This window comes from Rhinolophus hipposideros, assembly GCF_964194185.1.
Source record: "Rhinolophus hipposideros genome assembly, chromosome: 15".
Lineage (NCBI taxonomy): Eukaryota > Metazoa > Chordata > Mammalia > Chiroptera > Rhinolophidae > Rhinolophus > Rhinolophus hipposideros.
In genome coordinates, this window is record NC_138061.1 from 3,622,073 (window position 1) to 3,640,216 (window position 18,144).

Genomic DNA, 18,144 nt, shown 5'->3' on the forward strand with positions numbered 1-18,144 from the left:
GTTCTCGTTTTTGGAGATTCTCAGCAACTCCAGCTCACAGCTTCGGTGTCTGCTGGGGACTCCAGCCCAAGGGCAGCTCCCAAAGGCTGCGATACTCTGATACTCCGTGCTTCCTGCACCCTCAGGCCTGCGAAGTCCTGTGAATGCTGGGCCAGCCCACTGTGCCCACCCACGCTGGAGGGGCTGTCTCTCTGACAGATCTGAGCTAAATTTTAGAAGTCCTAAAATGACCTGTCTGTACAAATCAGTGTTTATCTCCTAATGAACATCTTGTCTAAAAGAACTTGAGGAACAGGAACAAACAAAATGAAGAGATTTCACTGAAGAGAGAGACGCAGGCTGGGAGTCAAGTAAAGATTTATCCTGGCATCAGAAAGTTAGATCTTGCAATCTGCATATACAAAGCATTCAGCAATGTTCACTGGCATCGTAATCAGAGCAAGATCAAATTACAAATGTAATAAAAGAAAATACGATAGGTGAAACTGGAATACATACATGTATTAGAAAGATTGCACATAAATTAAACAGGACTTAGTGAAACCAAAGTATCAGTCATTTAAAAAAATAACATGGGCATGTCTCAAGTGCAGAAACAGAGGTGTCAGGCTCATTTTTAAAAAGTTTCCAAAGACATAAAAATACCTTTTAAAACACTGGTATGCATTCTTCATTCGAATAGCGCATGGAAAGAGAGTTAAGTGGGTCACACAGTGACCGAGAAAGCACGTAGATCAGAGTGGCAGACTTCTGATCGCTATTTGGCATTTGAATGCAACTGCATGCAACAAAAACGCGAAAGGAAGAATGATGGTGTCAGCAGACGCTGTCCGGGTATGTACAATGGACTGACCCGAAGGAGAGAGCAACGGTCCAGGTTGCACCCACAGGAGAGTGAGTTCCCCGAGAGCTCACCAAGACTGTTGGAACTGGGGGTGCGGTTAGGGGGGGCCTTGGCAGAGGCCATCAGGCTGCAAACGGCCACCAGGAAAGGCAAGCACTGTCCTCGCCTGTGGAAGAGAACCTGTGTCCAGGGACAGTGGCTTCTGCTTTGTTTCTGGAACTGGAAGGGCCAAACTGGAAGGTGCCAGGACACCTGCAGAGGACACAGGGTGGGGGATGGCCAAGGGAACAAAAGAAGACACCAATAGGGCACTTTCTCCAGAGCATTCTGAGATGGCTCCCTCATCTCCATACACGAGATGCCAGTTGAAGGGCCTGAGGATTCTGATTAACGCTCTTAAGTTTGGACCCAAATCCATGCCCCTTAACTTGGACCCCTCAAATACATGATTAGTTGCTTTCATTACAACCAGCCAGCCATTTCTAGGGTTGGCGCTGAACAAAAGCTCTGTTCTCTCTCTTCTTTAGTCAAAGAAAGGCTTTAAGCTTGGGATTTTAACAATGAAAGCAGATGGGGCCGACTGGCAGGTCTCGCAAAGCTCCCCCCATTTTCCTCTTCTACCCAAGTGTGTACTCATTGTACCAAGGACAGAGGGACACGTTCAGCAGCGTGTACCCCAGGGCCACAGCTAGCGCCGATGACTTGGTCACAGAGTTGTGCTTTTGTCCTTCCAGCAGGGCACCTCCTCTGGCCCTTGGGTGGGGCTCAGGGGTGCAGTAGAAGCTTGGTTACCTGTGAGCCTTTCATCAGAGCCTAGCCTAATCTGCTCACTGGCAATGAACTCAGGAGAAACTGTAACAAGAGGGTGCAATCAGTTACCAGTGGAAATGTCACATAAGGCCTTACTATCCCTTAAAAAGCAAAAACTGTACCCAAAAAGCCCGTGGAAAATGCTTTCAGTGTTAGATCAGACATCTTTTTTATATTGTGCTCATCTGCTAGGTACCTAATGGCCTAAATTAAACTGTTACTAAATTAAACTTTTCCACCTTCGACACTCCACACCATTTTTTTACCCTATAAGCCAATTTTATCTGGATCATAATTACCCAGTGTCAAAGGTCTCAGTAGTATTTCCATTCAAAAATAAGTTAGCCTTCAGATTAAGGAATTCTTTCTTTCTTTTTTTTTAAATTAAACATTGAGGAGTGGGACTTTTAAAAAACTATAAATCTAGATTTTAAGATTTCTTTTCTTACAAACAATCTGAGCTTTTACAAAAGATTTTTAAATACCCAAATGCGTCTCAGAAAGGTGAAAACCTTTGCCTGTGGTTGTCCTGCCGTGTCCACCAGGCGTGTGCTCCTGGCTTCTGTGGGGCTGGCTTTTGGCGTGATCTGAACGTTTGCCATGGGCGAGGTCTGGGGCTGAGTCTCTAGCCTAGCTCCGCCACGCAGGGCAGCGCGGAAGCTGTGGGCCAATGGGAGGGGAGAGTGAGAAACGCAGGCGGTTTGATTCTCAGCGCCTTTTACCTGAGCAGGTGCCCAGGGAGTGCAGCTCCCACAGGGGCTTGTGCTGTCCCCAAGGCCTTGGGCCATCCAGACCACCAGCCTTTATATATCCTCTTCTCTAGCCAAGATGGCAGGAACAAGACCTTGACTAAATGCATTTTTAAGTCTCACTATATAGTCACCAACTACTCTAATGTGTTCTAGACCTGGATGCAGGCGGCAAAGTCCTCTTTGATCTTTAAAATGTAAAGATAAACCATGTGGGTGGAGACTGAGAACGTTACAAAATCCCCATTTATATTGTATCTTCAGCAATTGTGTGCCTTTAAGACACTACTGGGGCTCAGGGCTGTAAAGTCACGGCTGTAAGGAAAGGAAATTTTCAGCTGATTTCTGAGTCCTCAACTGTTTTCTATTGAACGTTTAGTATTTTGCATAAGCACATTTGGCATATTAAGATTTATAACATTTAGAGGTGCTTAATGTGTGAAACTCAATGATATGAATCTAATGAAAAATTAAAATATTTACTGATATTAGCAGAAATATATGTTATGGGATATTATTTGACCTTAATACATAATCCCAGTTTTTAAAAGGGGTATTTAAGATGTAACAACTTTACAGCAGGTGGCGTTTAAAGCATAACAAAATATATACAAAGAAATTAGGAAGGATATTAACGTCAACTGTGAAATAAATTAACACGGTTTGTACAAAATATACTGACCATTAAATTAAAAAATATTTTAAGGCAGAGATTTTCATTTGAAATTAGCATAATCAGAAAATATATCAATAAAATCTTGTACCACTTTGTAGCAGAATTCATACTGTTCCTGAAAAAGAAAACCAAGAATACATTAAAATGATGTTTTAAAAAACGTTTGAATAATTTCATTAGGAAAAACATTCCAAAAAAAGACATAAAAAGTCTGACTATTTACTAAAACACTGTACACCCTCATGCATGTAAACTGTTACATAACTTAGTTTTTAGGCATATGATATGAAAATTTCCAAGTAAAGCTGTTTTCACCCACAGAACATGTCAATGTTTAGTTTCAGCTTGTCTTAGTGTATTTTAAAACAGTCTGAGTAACAGGTCTTTAGATTTCATATTTAAATTGGAAAACAACGATTTTTGAACTAAAAAAAATTCAGAGTACTTAACATCACAGGTAATGTTACGTAATAACATGTTCGTTATGATAAACTTGGAGACTCTGGAGGCAGATAGGCTGGGTCTGAATCTCATTCTGACACTTAGGGTCTTGGGCAGGTGACACCCGTCCCACGTGAGACACTTAGGGTCTTGGGCAGGTGACACCCATCCCACATGGGACACTTAGGGTATTGGGCAGGTGACACCCGTCCCACATGGGACACTTAGGGTCTTGGGCAGGTGACACCCGTCCCACATGGGACACTTAGGGTCTTGGGCAGGTGACACCCGTCCCACATGGGACACTTAGGGTCTTGGGCAGGTGACACCCGTCCCACATGGGACACTTAGGGTCTTGGGCAGGTGACACCCGTCCCACATGGGACACTTAGGGTCTTGGGCAGGTGACACTCGTCCCACATGGGACACTTAGGGTCTTGGGCAGGTGACACCCGTCCCACATGAGACACTTAGGGTCTTGGGCAGGTGACACCCGTCCCACATGAGACACTTAGGGTCTTGGGCAGGTGACACCCGTCCCACATGAGACACTTAGGGTCTTGGGCAGGTGACACCCGTCCCACATGGGACACTTAGGGTCTTGGGCAGATGACACCTATCCCACGTGTGGCTGACGGCAGAAAGTTCCTCATGAACGGAGCAGACACAAGGATATGGTGAGGACCAAACGAGGAAGGTGCGCGTGGAGCCCCTGGCGGCACAGCCGCCGACCGCACACAGTGAGACAGTGGTGATTATAAAATGGAGACCCTGGCCTTCATTTGTTGACTCACTCGCTGCTCATTCTATGCTACGCATTAGGCTAAGGCGCTCGCTTTTAAAGTCAGGTTCCAAATGCCGTCCGACTGCATCACCAGACCAGAGAGCACAGACCTGAGCCAGGAGAGACACCTGTGGGCAGCCGTCCAGTGAGGGGACCAGCAGAAGCCACAGTCAGAAAGAGCAGATTGGAGACAGAAGGGCGCTCGGAGCTCCATGCTCCTGAAGCTACGCGATACCCGCCAGATCAGGTGATTTAGGAGAGAGCAGAGAGCACCCCTAACAACCAAGGAGGCGCTTGTATTCAGAGGAGAGATGCTCTTTGCCGCTGCGGGTCAGGGAGCTGCTTGGCCCGGGTGCTGGGGCTGGGGGTTCCTGACATAGTCAAAGCCAATTTGCACAGCTTCTCTAAAGCAGGTGCCATCACCCCACAGGTAAGGAACTGAAGTCCAGAAAGAGGAAGGAGCTGGTCCAAGTTCACAGAGCCATGAGGGGGTCCAACCACGATGCTGGGATGACAGCCCGAAGCAAGCATCAGAGGACCCCACGGCTCGTCTTTCATACTTAACCGCTGGCCTGGCCGCACTAAATCTAATGGCTCTGCCTGGGGGAGGGGCCCGCAGTGGACTTAGAAACAGTCAGGAAAGAAACTGAAGAGTCTGACTCATAATTAAAAACTGATTTTCGACTCAAGGGGGGTGGGTTGCATTTTATATTAATTATTATTACTGTGATCTGGACAAATCTTCCCTATCTTCCGTGGAATGGTCTGCCTGGTGATGCCCCTAGGAGGCAGCAGCCATCAGGAGGCAGACTAAGCACCAGAATGAATTAGGGACCCTCTCTAGCACCTACCAGAGCCCCCGCAGGAAGGAGAGGAGCATGCGTACTGGGGGGGGGGGCTCTGTGGAGAGTGGAAGGGTCCTGGGCACAATTTCCTCCCATTCCTACCCACTCACCTCTCCAGGTTACCTTCACAGTCACAGCCTGAGGAGGGGGTGTGGGGTGAGGGGGAGCCAGCAGGCACCCAGTTTCCTTCTAACCCGGTGGCTTCAAACCTCTGTTCACTTTGGGACCCCCCAGGGGGCTTTACATATGCTGACGCCTGGCCCTGCCTCCAGAGATTGCTTAATTGGTTTGAGGGGCAGCTTGGCCAACTGGGGGGACACCTTGCTGATTCTGGCCTCTGTGCTTCCCCCATGATGAGGAGGTGGTGGAAGGGCCTTCCTTCTACCATTCTATGCCTTCCTGAGTCAGAATCCTGTTAGTGGGGAGGGTGAGAGGGATGGAGTAGGGGGGTGGGCAAGTGAAGACAGGAAGCCTTGGGGGAAACGCGGAATTGTAAGTCTTTACAATTACACTTGCTGGTGCACAACTGTCAAGTTTGGGGAGGAGGCGTCTCTTCTGAAAACCAGAAAGCGTGTGTTTTCACCACGGAAAGAAAGAGAATGTGAGGGCCAACTGTGCATTATGTGAATTCTTTACCTGCCCCCCACTCCCCGCCCCTGACAGTATCTGGAGGTTGAGTGAGACCCAGAAAGTAAAAACAGTCCAAAAGGAATAGGGTGAGAGAATCACGAGGACCAGGATCGTGAACGTCAGTGGTGCTTTTGAACTTGATAACAGCCCCTTTTCATGTACGTCGGAATCTGGTAAAACAGTTCACTGTGGCATACTGTCAGTGTCTGTCCAAAGGCTCTTAGTAATTGAAAATCACAACAGAGCCCCTCCTCCTGCGTCCTGCCCAGGGGACAGACCCCAGCCAGACTCAAGGAAGGAAGGGCGTCTGTAAAGCTTTACTGTGAAAAATTCCAGTTAGCTCTTTTCCTTGGGGATTTATGTCCCTCCCTCCCCATGTACCTCTAATAAAACAGACATCAAATGCAACGTGAAATAATTCTCGACTCATCCTAAGCAGTCCGTTTCTTACCACGGTTTGCACCATGTGTGGCCTCTGAAGTCGTAAGCTCTTCACCGCTTGGAACACGTCTAAAAGCCCCTCTGCTTTGACTCGTTCCAGAATGTTGCTGAGAGCTATGAAGGTACCTGTTCGGCCTGCTCCAGCGCTGTGGAGAAAAGGGGGCTTAGAGAAGCGACTGGCCGGTGGGGATGGAATCAGGCGCCTGCACCAACGCCAGCACATTGCCCTGAAGCACCATGCTGGTGGTCGCACCTGGGATTCTTAACCATCATTTACACGTTTACACGCAGCTTAGCTTTTGACCAAGAGGCAGCAACGTAAAGCTCCTAAAACACTCGCCAGTCACCGCAGACAGGTATCTCCTGAGTGGGATCAGGACCTACTGTAACCATTTTCCATCTTCCTGGTGTACCCCGGTTCTCAGAGCGCGGCCCCCGACTAGCAGCATCGCCACTGCCTGGGGACCTGTTAGAAATGCAAACCTCCCGGTTCAGGTCTAAGGAGAGGCAAGGAGGTTGACTCCAAGGCCACTGGCCCTGCAGACCTGGTCCCCGGGTCTCCTCTGTGGACCTCTTCACCTGGGTATCTTTGGTGCCAACTCGTTCTACACTCAGGCTGGGTTTTGGAGGCAGAACACAAAGGAACTCATCACTGGTTTGTTCTAAGTGACACAGGCGCACCAGGGACTGAAAACCCGAGGCGTCTGCTCCCCGTGCTGGCCAGGCCAGAAGTGCGCCCAGGGGACTCGCAGGCCCGGAGCCCTCCCAGGTGCTGACGTCAGCAGCACTAACCCATTTCCTCAGGCCCAGGACAGAGGTCGCGAGAGGAGGGACTTCAGGCAGAGCCAGAACAATCTTTCAAAATGAACACAAGTACCTTAAAGTTCAAAAGTGCGTTTGTCCCAGCCAAGAATGGTGATTCTTTTTTTTATGATTTAAAAAGCACAAGGAAATGCGTGTTGGAATGACTTCCTAACTCCTCCCACCAAAACGCATTTGCACGTACGATGACATTTATGCATGCATGTACAGTTGCGTACGAGGTGTGTCAGAGCAGGTCCAAGCCGGGACCTTCCGGGCTGGGAGCAGCCACGTGGCCGGCATGCGAGGCCGCCTGCAGGGGCCGCTCACCTGCAGTGCACGGTGATGGGGTGGTTGCCCGTCTGCTGTTGCTGCTTCTGCACGGCCGCGATGAGGTCGATCATGCCTTTGCCCTCCGCCGGGGTCCCGACCTCCGGCCAGCCGTGGAAGTGGAACTGGCGCACCACGCGGGTCTGCTCCTCCTGGTGGGCCAGGGGCTGCACGGGCGGGGCAGGGTGTCTCAGTGCTGCCGCGTCCCACCCCCAGTCCTCCCAGAAACCGGCCCCAGGGACGCCTGCCCGCCCAGAGACTCAGGACAAGGTGTGGAGCTCCCTGGGGCCTTCTGCCCTTGGCAAAGCCCCCAGGCAGCTGCCTGAGAGGCCTGGTCAGGCTGTCTGGAAGCTGTGGTCACACCAAAGGAGAGGCTGGCAGTGTTTCCTTCTCCAGCTCCCCCCAGGCCCTCCCAGGCCCCTAGCAGCTTTACTTGAGAGAACAGGACCACCTCTTTCCTAAAAAGCCGGTACCTCACATGTCCCTTCAAAGCTCAAGATGAGCAGTTTTGAGTCTAGTGGCCTTGGGTCATTCTGCGACTGGAGTGGAGGAGACGACATCTTTGGGAAAGCGGGGTTTCTGCTGTGCTGACCGAGCTCAGAACCAAGTCCCATGGACGAGTCACCTTACCCGGGACTGACCCTCAGAGCGCCCATGCTTTGCCAGGGAGCCGAGCCCAGGACCAGTGGGGACCAGGGACTGCCGGGGCATCTGAAAGCACACCTGGCTGAGAGCCTCTGTGCCTCCTGCCCCAGCTACCCTCATTTCTCCTGAGTGGGGAGTGGGCGGAAGTGGCTGTGGCCTCTTGGCCTTGGCCACTCTGCCCCCCACACTTGTCCGCCAGCAGGAGACAGGTGTGCCCTTGGAGGTCCCAATTTTACAGGCGGTCGGCCCCTTGATAACATGGCTCCCTGTTCGCCACACTGATCACTGGTGCTAACGTGGGGCTCGGGGAAGGGCCAGAGGGGCAGGATCTTCTGGTGGGAGGACGAGCAGGACCCAAGGGGCGGCTGCACGTGCTCTGTCCGCAGTGTAAAGCGCTACGGCCACAATACCTGATTGGAAGTGACCAGGAAGTCTCGTATACTGATGGCCTCAGAAAGGGTATCGCTCTTTATTTCAATCGTTATGTCTCCATGAGTCACTGAGCCCTCCGTTGGCCAATACTGGTAGCATTTATCCTGGGGGGATAAAATAAAATTTTAAGTCTTGTAATAAATAATTTGCTGCCAGCAGTTGAAACTATATGACGCAGAATTGCTCTCAAACCATTTAACGTATTTCATCTGACCAAGAAAACAACATGAATACAAATACGAATGCCCATTAAGGCTTGCTGACCAAGCGAACAGAATAGAGTCCAGAAACAGGTGTGTGTATTTGGAACTTTGATACAGGACAGAAGTGACCTGACAGAAAGGAGAGATTATTCAATACATGGAGCTGGAAAAATTGGTTTTCTATGTTGAAAAAATGAAACTGGGCCCTTCGCTCACACCCTACCATGGCTGATATGAATGAAGACCTTATTCATGTTACAGTATGGTTGAACCTTGAAAACATGCTAAGTGGAAGAACTCAATCTAAAAGATGTACCATACTGTGTGATTCCATTTATATGAAACGTCCAGAACAGGCAAATCTACAGGGTCAGAAAGTAGTTCATGGTTGCAGGGGCTCGGGGGAGGAAGGAATGGGGAGTGATTGTTCTTGGTTTGGGGTTTCTTTTTGGGATGATGGAAATGATCTGGAATTAGCAGTGACGTTGCATAATTCTGTGAATGCACTAAACCACTGAATTGCATCATTTAAAAAGATGAATTGTATGGTATGTGAATTATGTCTTAATAAAGCAGACATCAAAGGAGAGAAATCAAAGCACAAACTCAGGGTCATGGTTACATCTTGAGGGAGCACCTACCCAGATGTACGTTATTGACAAAAGTTTGGTTTTTCAGTTGGATGGAGGGCTCCTGAGTACTTATTATATTATTAAATACATATAATACGAGAAGGCCATGGGAAGGTCGCTGGGAAAAAAGAGGGACGTTTAACTCATCCAGTTCGACCAGGACAATATCAGTGAGGTACACACGTCAACGCCTCTGTTTACGTCCTGGGAAAAGTGAATCAATGTCTTTTTCTTCAGTAGGTTGTGATCGAATTTGTATTTGTGGCACACACAAAATGATGGAAGGAGGTTCCATAAAATGTGGGCTAAGAATAAGAAAGAAAGGATGAAATGAAGCCTTTTGCATCCCGACCTGTCTCAGCTCAGTGCTGTGCTGACAGCAGGCGAGACCTGGCCGTGACCCGCTATGGCCGCATCAGGCCGCGGGACCTCGGCGCGCCCACCGCCCCTGGTGCCCGGCTGGGCCGCGCCCTCACCTGCTCTCTCTCCTGAATCTCCGTCAGCATCACGATCGTGTGGCACTTCCACTCCCAGACCATTCTCCAGAAGTCCTCCACTGTGTGTGCCAGGGGCCCCTGCGTGGCGATGAAATAGTCCTTCTGCCGGTAGCCCTGCAAATGGGGAGCAGAGGTGAGAGGCTGACTTCCTCCCTAGCTCCCCTATGTGACATCGGGAAGCTGAGGACAGCTGGGGCCTGACGAGGGAAAACGCTCCCCAGGGGGCACAGTACACACACACCCACCAGACGCCCACTGTGTCTGGAAGCTAGACACCTCAGCTTGAGGTCACTTCAGTGGGGATTATGAATCACCACTCGCTTGCAGCCACCTGGGAACGCACCTGGCAGCTTTGATTCTAACATGTCTCTGTGTATTACAGCTCATCTAACAACGTGGTGCTGCAAAGAACCCTGGGCGTAGTCAGAGGAAGTGGGTTCAAATCCCAGTTCCTCCACTGGGCCCACGGGACCTGTGGCACAGTTTCCTCATCTGCAAACAGCAATTCTAACACGCTCAGCTGCAATATTCACTCCGGCCCACTCTTCAGCTAACTGAAGACAGCCTTTGGACTGCATACTCTGAACACAAAGTCATATTGTCCTGCGGGAATGTGTTATAAACAGCATGAGAGAGAAAGCAAATGGAAGCACTGACATGTAACTGGTACTAAACAAATGTAAAGGAAAAGCCACTGGACATTAAAGGCAGAAAGAAAACACAGCAACAAGAAAAACAGGCAAATTACTTGGCAGTATGTCTCTCTCCTATTTCTAAAGTTCATTATTCTTTTTTTTTTTTTTTAAGCAAGTAATTCTGCTAATGAAATGGTTTGGGTTTCTGGAGGCATTATCGACCCTTTCTGATTGTGAAAGCAGAAGTGAATCAGGAGTCTATGATGAAGGACACAGCTGTCCTCACCAAGCACCACCCTGCCAGGCCCACTCACGTCGATAAAGGAGGCGTTGATGTAGTCTGTGTATTCTTGCCCCCTTTTCATGGAAAGGATCACGCGATTGAAGTCATCTGCAAAGCAGAATGATCCTTTAGTTAGTGCAAATGCCATCCTGCCTGCAGACTTCCATTTGCTGCTGCTAACTTCCGAAACAGAAAACTTACTGATAAAATCACTAAGTGAGGTCAACCCCTTGGAAGGTTCACTCCATCAAAGAGGTGAATTAACATGGTCCCAAGAAATTGTGTATTGTCAGGAAAACTATGACAATAAAGTCATTTCCATTTGTCATGAATTGGAGTACATCTTACCAAAATGTAAGCGTTACAAATACTACATGTCAGGAGTAAAAGTTATGAGGTCCCCAGGCTGGCAGCCCAGAGTAGCCAGTCAGGGGACATCCCGGCCACAAAGAGCCCGGGTCTGAGGCTGAGGAAGTCTTTGCAAAGACAGTCCCCACACACTTTCTACGCACAGTGTGGCCTCCAAAGCAAGTCTCGGCATGTGCTGATGTCGCGGCCTGTCAGTCCTTCGAGATGTCTGGAATGAGGCACTCCATCTCCTCCTCAAGGCGGGCCCTCCCCTCCATGGTTTCTCTGATCACGGGGGACTCCATTCCTTGGTCTTTCTTTCCCACTGTGTGAGTCCCCCAAGCCCCCAATTCTCACTGCAGGCAGGCACCCACTCCTCCCAGGCTCTGCCTGGCCGGGTGGCCCTCTCCTACCCGAGATCTGGCAGGCCTGCTCAGTTCTTGCCCACCCCAAGGCCTTTCCCTGGAAGGTCTCAGCTAAGTTCCTTCAGGCCCTGCTGCCCGGCCCGGGCTGCAACCGCACCTCTGTGTGAGGGGGTACCCAGGCTTCGGGGAGGACTGAATGAAATTTGGAATCCGTAGGCCCGAGTCATGCCTGAAGCAACTCTCCCCGCTCCCAGGAAGTCCCCCCTCTCCACCTCTGAGTCTGTCACAAGCTGCCCGCCTGACAAACACGGGACCGTCTGGGTCACTCATTGCTTCATAGATGGGCGTTCTCTGCGGTGCTTGGCAGAGCCCCCAGGAGCCCTGAGCCCAGAGGGTGCCCTGCTGGTTCACAGAGGTGGGAGATCTGTGAACAATCAGGGACCCCGCCCGCCCCGCGGGGCCGCCTTACACGGGATGATCTGAATGACCCTGGCCTTCTTCATGTTCGCCGGCAAGTTGCCCGTCCTCATGTTCTCCTTCATGATCCGCACATTCGTCAGTTTCTGCAGCCAAGGACACAGCCACGCAGTGAGAGAGCTGAAGCGCCCGAGCAAACCCCTCAGCCTCCTCCCACTACTGCCCACTAAAGGCAGCATCTGCCGCCCTCTCCAGGCAGTTTCTGGATCTTGGGAAATAAAATGTATGCAGGACACATTCCCCCCGGGGCTGCAGCTGAGCTCTGAAAGCCCCGGTTCTTCCTCCCTCAGGAGTCCAGGAAGGGACAGCTGCCCTGCTTTCTCTGGGTCAGTGAAGAGGGGAGGCAATGTTAAGCAGCTCCATTTCCAGGTGGCCTGTCTTCCTTGAAAGGCAGTGGATACTCACCCTGAACTCCCTCTCCAGCCCGATCTTCTCCATGTGGGTGGTGGTGCTCTGCAGCGTCTGCAGGTGCTTTTCCAGGGAGCACACGTCCAGCTCGGTGTCCCCGTAGAGGTAGAACTCCAGTAAGGCTTGGTAAATGAACGTGTACTGCATCTGTGGGCACAGGGGAACCCCGCACCCTCCAGTGAGCCCGGCAGCTTCTGGCCGCTGAGGGCTCAGCACCTCCCAGGTGGTGCTGGTGGGGGCCGGGGCTCCTCCTCTTTTTGTTTGGGGGCAAAATTCAGATTCATGGCCATTTACAGTGACCGTACATGGCCTTGAGTAAAGATCACATAACAGCTGGCATCAGGGAGGACATTCTTCCCCAGGCACCGTCCTGCACACACCAGGACGAGGGTGGGGACCAGGGGAGGTGTCACTCACATCTGTCTGAACCATCTGAGGACGCTGACCGCGGATTCTTGACACGAACTCGAAGACGTCCACCTTCTGCTCTGCATGCATCATGTCCATCATGGCATCGATGACGATGAAGGTGCCCGTGCGGCCCACGCCCGCACTGCGGGGACAAAGATGCCACATCGTGAATCACATCCCCCCAAAGCAAAAGATATGCCAGCACACGAGGACAGAGGGACAGGCCCACCCTTAACTGGGAGACTGACACCTCATCACTTGAAGCAACCTTTGAAAATTTTTTTTGGGGGGGGTTAATAAAGAGCAAATGTATGGTGAGGCCACCAGAGGGTGCTGCAATCTTAGTAACGTGATTAAGTTCCTTTAACTAGTAGACACTTTGTTAAAGCCATATCAAAACGAGTTACTCATAAGCGCAACATGAAACAAAAAGTAACAAATGAAGTACTAAAACAAACAAAAACAAACTCATAGACACAGACAACGGAATGGTGGCCACCAGAGGGGAGGGGGATGGGGGAGGATGACGTCCGTAAAGGGGGTCAAGTATAGTGACAGAAGGAAACTAGACTGCGGGTGGGAGCAGGCACTAGAGTACACAGACGTCGGATTATCATCTTGTGCACCTGAGAATTACACGTTATTAACCAATGTCACCCCAATAAACTTAATTTAAAAAAGGAGTTGTAGTGAGCCTTGTAAGGTTGTACGGATGTTTCCTCTATTACCAAATGTTGTCTTCTCGTTAGCACTTGTGTAATTGGATTTTTAAAAAATCTGTCACACTAGATAACGGCTTTTCCAGGTTCTTCACAAGAAAAGAGGCCCCAGAGGCTGGGTCTGCTGGCCCTTGAGTCGAGGTCATGCCAATGGGAGGTACCAGGCCACTCCCTCTGGCATCCTACGCTCACCCCGGGCTGACACTGGCTGGTGGTTAGCTCAGGGTGTCTGCTGACAGGTCTCCCTTGGGAAGCTGCCCTGAATTGATTCCTGGGTTTGGGTTTCCCTCCCTCCCAACATAGTCCCTGTCCCCTTCCCCGCCCTCAGACTCCCCATCTTGATCTCGTCTGGATCTCTACCAGGTGGTGCCGACCGTCCACACTGGCCTCGCTGACACCCAGGACTCAGCAGGCACGCAGATGCGCTCAGCAAACACTCCTTGAACGAGTAAAGCCCTAACGGCGCAGCCTCTATGTGTGGGGTGGGCTAGAACTGCCCGTGGCTGAGCTGGGCTTCCTCCCTCAGCCCCGGCTGCATGGACCTCTTGTAACAGAGGAAGGAACGAGACCTTTTAAACAAAAGGCTCACAACGTAATGAATGAGTCCCCCACTACAGCTCTTTCTATAGTCTCCCAAGTGGTGCTGGGACAGACAGTGGAGACCCCCCTGGATGGACGCCCCCTCTGCTCCGCTCTCATGGGGAGAGCATGTGAAATACGGGAGGCCCTCTAAGGACTCTTAGTTCTTTACTAAGTAAGAGAAAACCCTCAGGCGCAGAGCCAGGTAAAGATGCTCTAACCACCAGGTGTGTGAAGGAGGCCAGAAAAGAACTGACTGGAAGGTTGTGAGGGCCATGAGGTGTTTACCAGACCCCTCTGTTCTTGCCCAGGGTGCACGTGGGAGGTGTAAGAGGAGGCCACTTGGCAGCTGGGAAAGGGACCCTGTTGGTTCCCCCATGAAAAGTCCATGCTCAGGTGGTCTTTCCCTGTGGGCCTGTTGAAACCCACTTTTCCACAACCTAAGGAACTATCACAGCAGCAGCTGCCACTTACATGGGTGCAAAGCCACCCCAGATACCCGACCCACACCCCTCCAAGGTTGTCCTTCCCATTACAGACAGGGAAGCTGAGCCTGGGGCGGGGGGCGGCGTGGAGGGCAGACCAGGTCTCCAGCACACCCTGCCTGCCTGGCTCTCTCCTGGCCACACACCCACCCCCTCGGAGCCTCATGCACTCTTCTAGAAAGACTTGCGGAGCTCTTTGTGGAAGCAGTCTCCATCTCTGTTGCTGGGGATGGCCTGGGGGTCCCCGGAGGTGATGACGGAGAGGCCACGGGGACCATCCTGAGCCCACTGCCACCACACACTCGGGCCTCTCGGCTTTTGTCTGTTTGAGATATTGGGGTTCCCCCTCACATACCATTGAAGAAAGGGCTCTGCTACCACAAAATGTGTGGGGTGGGGGTGCGGCACGTCCCTCCAGATATCATCCTGAGAGTCTCCGGGTGGCCACCTCATAACTGTGGGACTGTAGTCACGTCACCCACCAGCCCCTCTGCTCACCCCGATATCGGCCCACTAGTCATTTTCCCGTGAGCGGCCGAGTCCTCCCACCACGGCTGGCCCTGGGGGCCCAGACATACCTGCAGTGGACCACTATGGGCCCGGCGTGGGTGGGGTTGAGCGTCTTCACTTTTTTCAGGAACTTGAGCATCCCGATGGGGGTGAAAGGCACTCCGAAGTCAGGCCAGCTGGTGAAGTGGAGCTGGGAGACCAGCCGCGGGGCTTTGCAGCCCTCAGGGAGCTGCTGTGGGGACACAGGTGCTAGAGGGGCAGCCCCTCCCCATCCCCCAACCTCTCCCTCGGGCTCCCCTGCCCTCCAGGCCTTGGCAGCCGCGGGCATGTGTGTGGGGAGGGGCCCATCAGTAGTGGCAGGACGTTCCACGCAGGAGAGTCAGAAGCCTATGCTGGCTCTGGACACGCAGCCTGGCTGCATGGGGTGGGGCGGCAGCGGAGCGGACTCTAGGACACCTGTCCCAGGCCACGCCAGGCAGGCCCCAGGCGGCCAGACAGGGCCCTCAAGCTGGCCCAGGACTCATGGGCCCCACTGGGAAGTAGGTGGTCTGTGCCTCTTTGCCTGTGGTCCTGGGCAATTACCAACAACTCCCCCTTTCACTCTCAAAAATGTCTTAATTTGTGGGGAAAAGATGATGCTATGGGCCCACTGGTAGGAGATTCCCCAGCCCTTCCTCAGCTTTTGTCACCAGAGCCCAGGAGTTTGGTCCTCTGCCCCAGACCACAGAAGGTTATACAGTGTGTGTGAGCGTGTGTGTGTGAGTGTGTGAGTGTGTGTGAGAGTGTGTGTGGGTGTGAGTGTGAGCGAGTGTGAGAGTGTGTGTGAGAGTGTGTGTGAGTGTGAGTGTGTGTGAGAGTGTGTGTGAGTGTGTGTGTGAGTGCGTGTGTGTGATTGTGAGTGAGTGTGTATGTGAGTGTGTGAGTGTGTGTGTGTGACTGTGAGTGTGTATGTGAGTGTGAGTGTGTGTGTGTGACTGTGTGTGAGTGTGTGTGTGTGATTGTGAGTGAGTATGTGAGTGTGTGTGTGAGTGTGTGTGTGTGAGTGTGTGTGTGCACGCGTGTGCGTCGGGAGGGTGGGAGGGGACACGCAGGGGACAGCCAGAATGACAAAGCTCATCTTCTTCCCTTTTCTGCTGCGGCTTCCAGAAAGCTCAGACTCGTATGTTGTGATCTAATCACCTTTGATTCCTGATAACACAACCTTCTGCTTTTGCTAAATTTTTTGTATCTCCTAAATCTCTACTTCATCTCCCTCCTCTACAGGCATCTTTATGGAAGACTGCCTTGAAACCTTTTGGGGAAGAAGTAACAGGAAACAGTAAGTGTGAAAAATAATGAGGAAGTTTCAGGTCTCATTTTGAAACTGTTACAAAACAATTCTGCCTCATGATCCCGGTGTGTGAAATGGCAGTGTGCTGAGGGGGACGCCCCCCACCCCGTGCCCCCCGACTGACTCCCTGGGAGCCAGGAGCCAGCATGATCTGAGGCCTGGTGTGCCGCCTCTGGTTCTCCTCGCAGACTCCGTCCTGTGCTGACTGACGCCCGCCCCCCACCCGCCTGGCACGTCCTCTGGCCTCAGCCCCCACTCAGCAAGAGTCCCTGCAGTGCTGCGGACGGGGGAGCAGGCGCGAGGGGGGCGCAGAGCTCTGCATGTCAGCAAACACAGCCGCGTATGCAGTCTGGACGCTGCACTCTGCAGGGCGGCCTTTGCAGACAGTGCAGCACTCCTGACACTCACCGACTGGATGCAGAACTTCCGGACGGTGTAGTCCACCAGGACCACACAGTCCTCCACGCACACCCGGACGTTCCCGTAGGTCCAGCAGCCCTGGTCTGGCCAGTACTGGTAGCACTTCTCCTACACGGAATAAGTGCACGGGAACAGGAGTCTGAGGGCCTTTCCGCCACCTCACGGCCCCGGCCCTGCCAGCGACACAGGCCCCACACTCCAGGTGGCTGCCCTGCAGCTCTCGGAGGGGGACACTGAGGCCACACAACTGGTCAAGGGCTGCCCTGAGCCTATCACGGGGCCCTTTCCAGTGCGATGCCCACGACGTCTCACCCCAGACCACCCCACAAGCTGATTGAATCACCGTGTGCAGCCCACTCCCTGCGGAGCTGGGAACCTGACCAAAAGCAGCTCTGCGGATACTTCCAGGGGGTTCAGCAGCTGGTTCTGTCCTGCTCAGCCCGCTGAGGACACACTTGGTTTGCATCCCTCCCGCCAGTCCACTGCTGAGGGCCATGAGTCTGCGGTCCCCTTCATGCTCCCCACTTTTCTCTAACGAGGACGGGCTCATTGCTCCAGAGGCTGCTGTCTGCACCCTCCTCCCTCCGGACGACAAATGGCCCCAACACGAGCTCCCAGATGGTGGAGACCGGGGCACCCAGCACCTGACCCGTTCTCCTGACCATGAAGGACACGAATGCATGGGGACCACCAGGGAGGGAAAGGTCTGCTCAACAGAAGTCTACTCGTCAACTAGCCTTCGAAACATCGGGTGGTTTACCTTGGAAACGGCCAGCAAGTGGCATAGCTAATGGGTCAAGTCATGAGAACTAATAATCTTACAAGACAAAAGGTGTCTTGGTGTTTCTGAGAGCCCAGCATTTGTGTTATGACACCCATGGGCCAACTTTCCCACCCTACGTCATGGCCTGGGGTGTCTCTGAAGTGGCCTGAGGGGAGGGACAAGCACACAAAGCCCTGGTTTGGAGCAGGCCTGGGCCTCCCAGGGCCCCTCGAGACCCTCCTGAGCTTCTGGCCTTACAGAGCTCAGCTCGGGGCCTGAGGGCTGTTTCCCGGGCCCCGCAGGGCTGGCCGTGTGGATGAGTTCATGCCCTGGGCCCCCTCTGCAGCGATGCCCTCCCTCGCTCCACGTCAGGTCATGACAGGACGGAGCAGCTGCGTTTCACAACGTTCAGCCAGGACACTAATGCCAAGGAGACCACAACAGAAGTCTGTGAGCCATCAAGAAAAAGAAACTCTATCGAGAAATGATTTCATGTGAAATGGTGAAAATGAAGATACGGAAGCAGGCCAGCTCTGAGTCACAGAAATGGAAAAATCTAGTAGGAGGCTTCGGAGTAATACCAGAGAGAAAATGTCACGTAACATAGCAACAGAATGGCGGCTGGGGGAGGTGGGGGAGTTCTCTGGGTCT

At 52.2% G+C, this 18,144-nt stretch overlaps 1 protein-coding gene across 6 annotated transcripts in view; it reads right to left on the reverse strand.

The window, feature by feature from the left end:
- Positions 1-340: 340 nt before the first annotated feature.
- PTPRE (protein tyrosine phosphatase receptor type E) overlaps positions 341-18,144 on the reverse strand; it is a 137,514-nt gene continuing 119,710 nt past the window's right edge. For 2 of the 6 annotated variants that reach the window (XM_081074003.1, XM_081074000.1), the window contains 11 exons: positions 16,719-16,838; positions 15,049-15,212; positions 12,694-12,829; positions 12,274-12,423; positions 11,861-11,954; positions 10,710-10,786; positions 9,740-9,874; positions 8,407-8,532; positions 7,352-7,518; positions 6,231-6,366; positions 341-3,194 (listed from right to left, as the gene is read on the reverse strand). In XM_081074003.1, coding sequence (XP_080930129.1) covers positions 3,120-3,194; positions 6,231-6,366; positions 7,352-7,518; positions 8,407-8,532; positions 9,740-9,874; positions 10,710-10,786; positions 11,861-11,954; positions 12,274-12,423; positions 12,694-12,829; positions 15,049-15,212; positions 16,719-16,838 — 1,380 coding nt within the window. In that variant the 3' untranslated portion in view covers positions 341-3,119. The remainder of the gene's footprint in view (positions 3,195-6,230; positions 6,367-7,351; positions 7,519-8,406; positions 8,533-9,739; positions 9,875-10,709; positions 10,787-11,860; positions 11,955-12,273; positions 12,424-12,693; positions 12,830-15,048; positions 15,213-16,718; positions 16,839-18,144) is intronic. The other 4 variants (XM_081073999.1, XM_081074001.1, XR_013994967.1 and 1 more) reach the window with 3 other exon arrangements.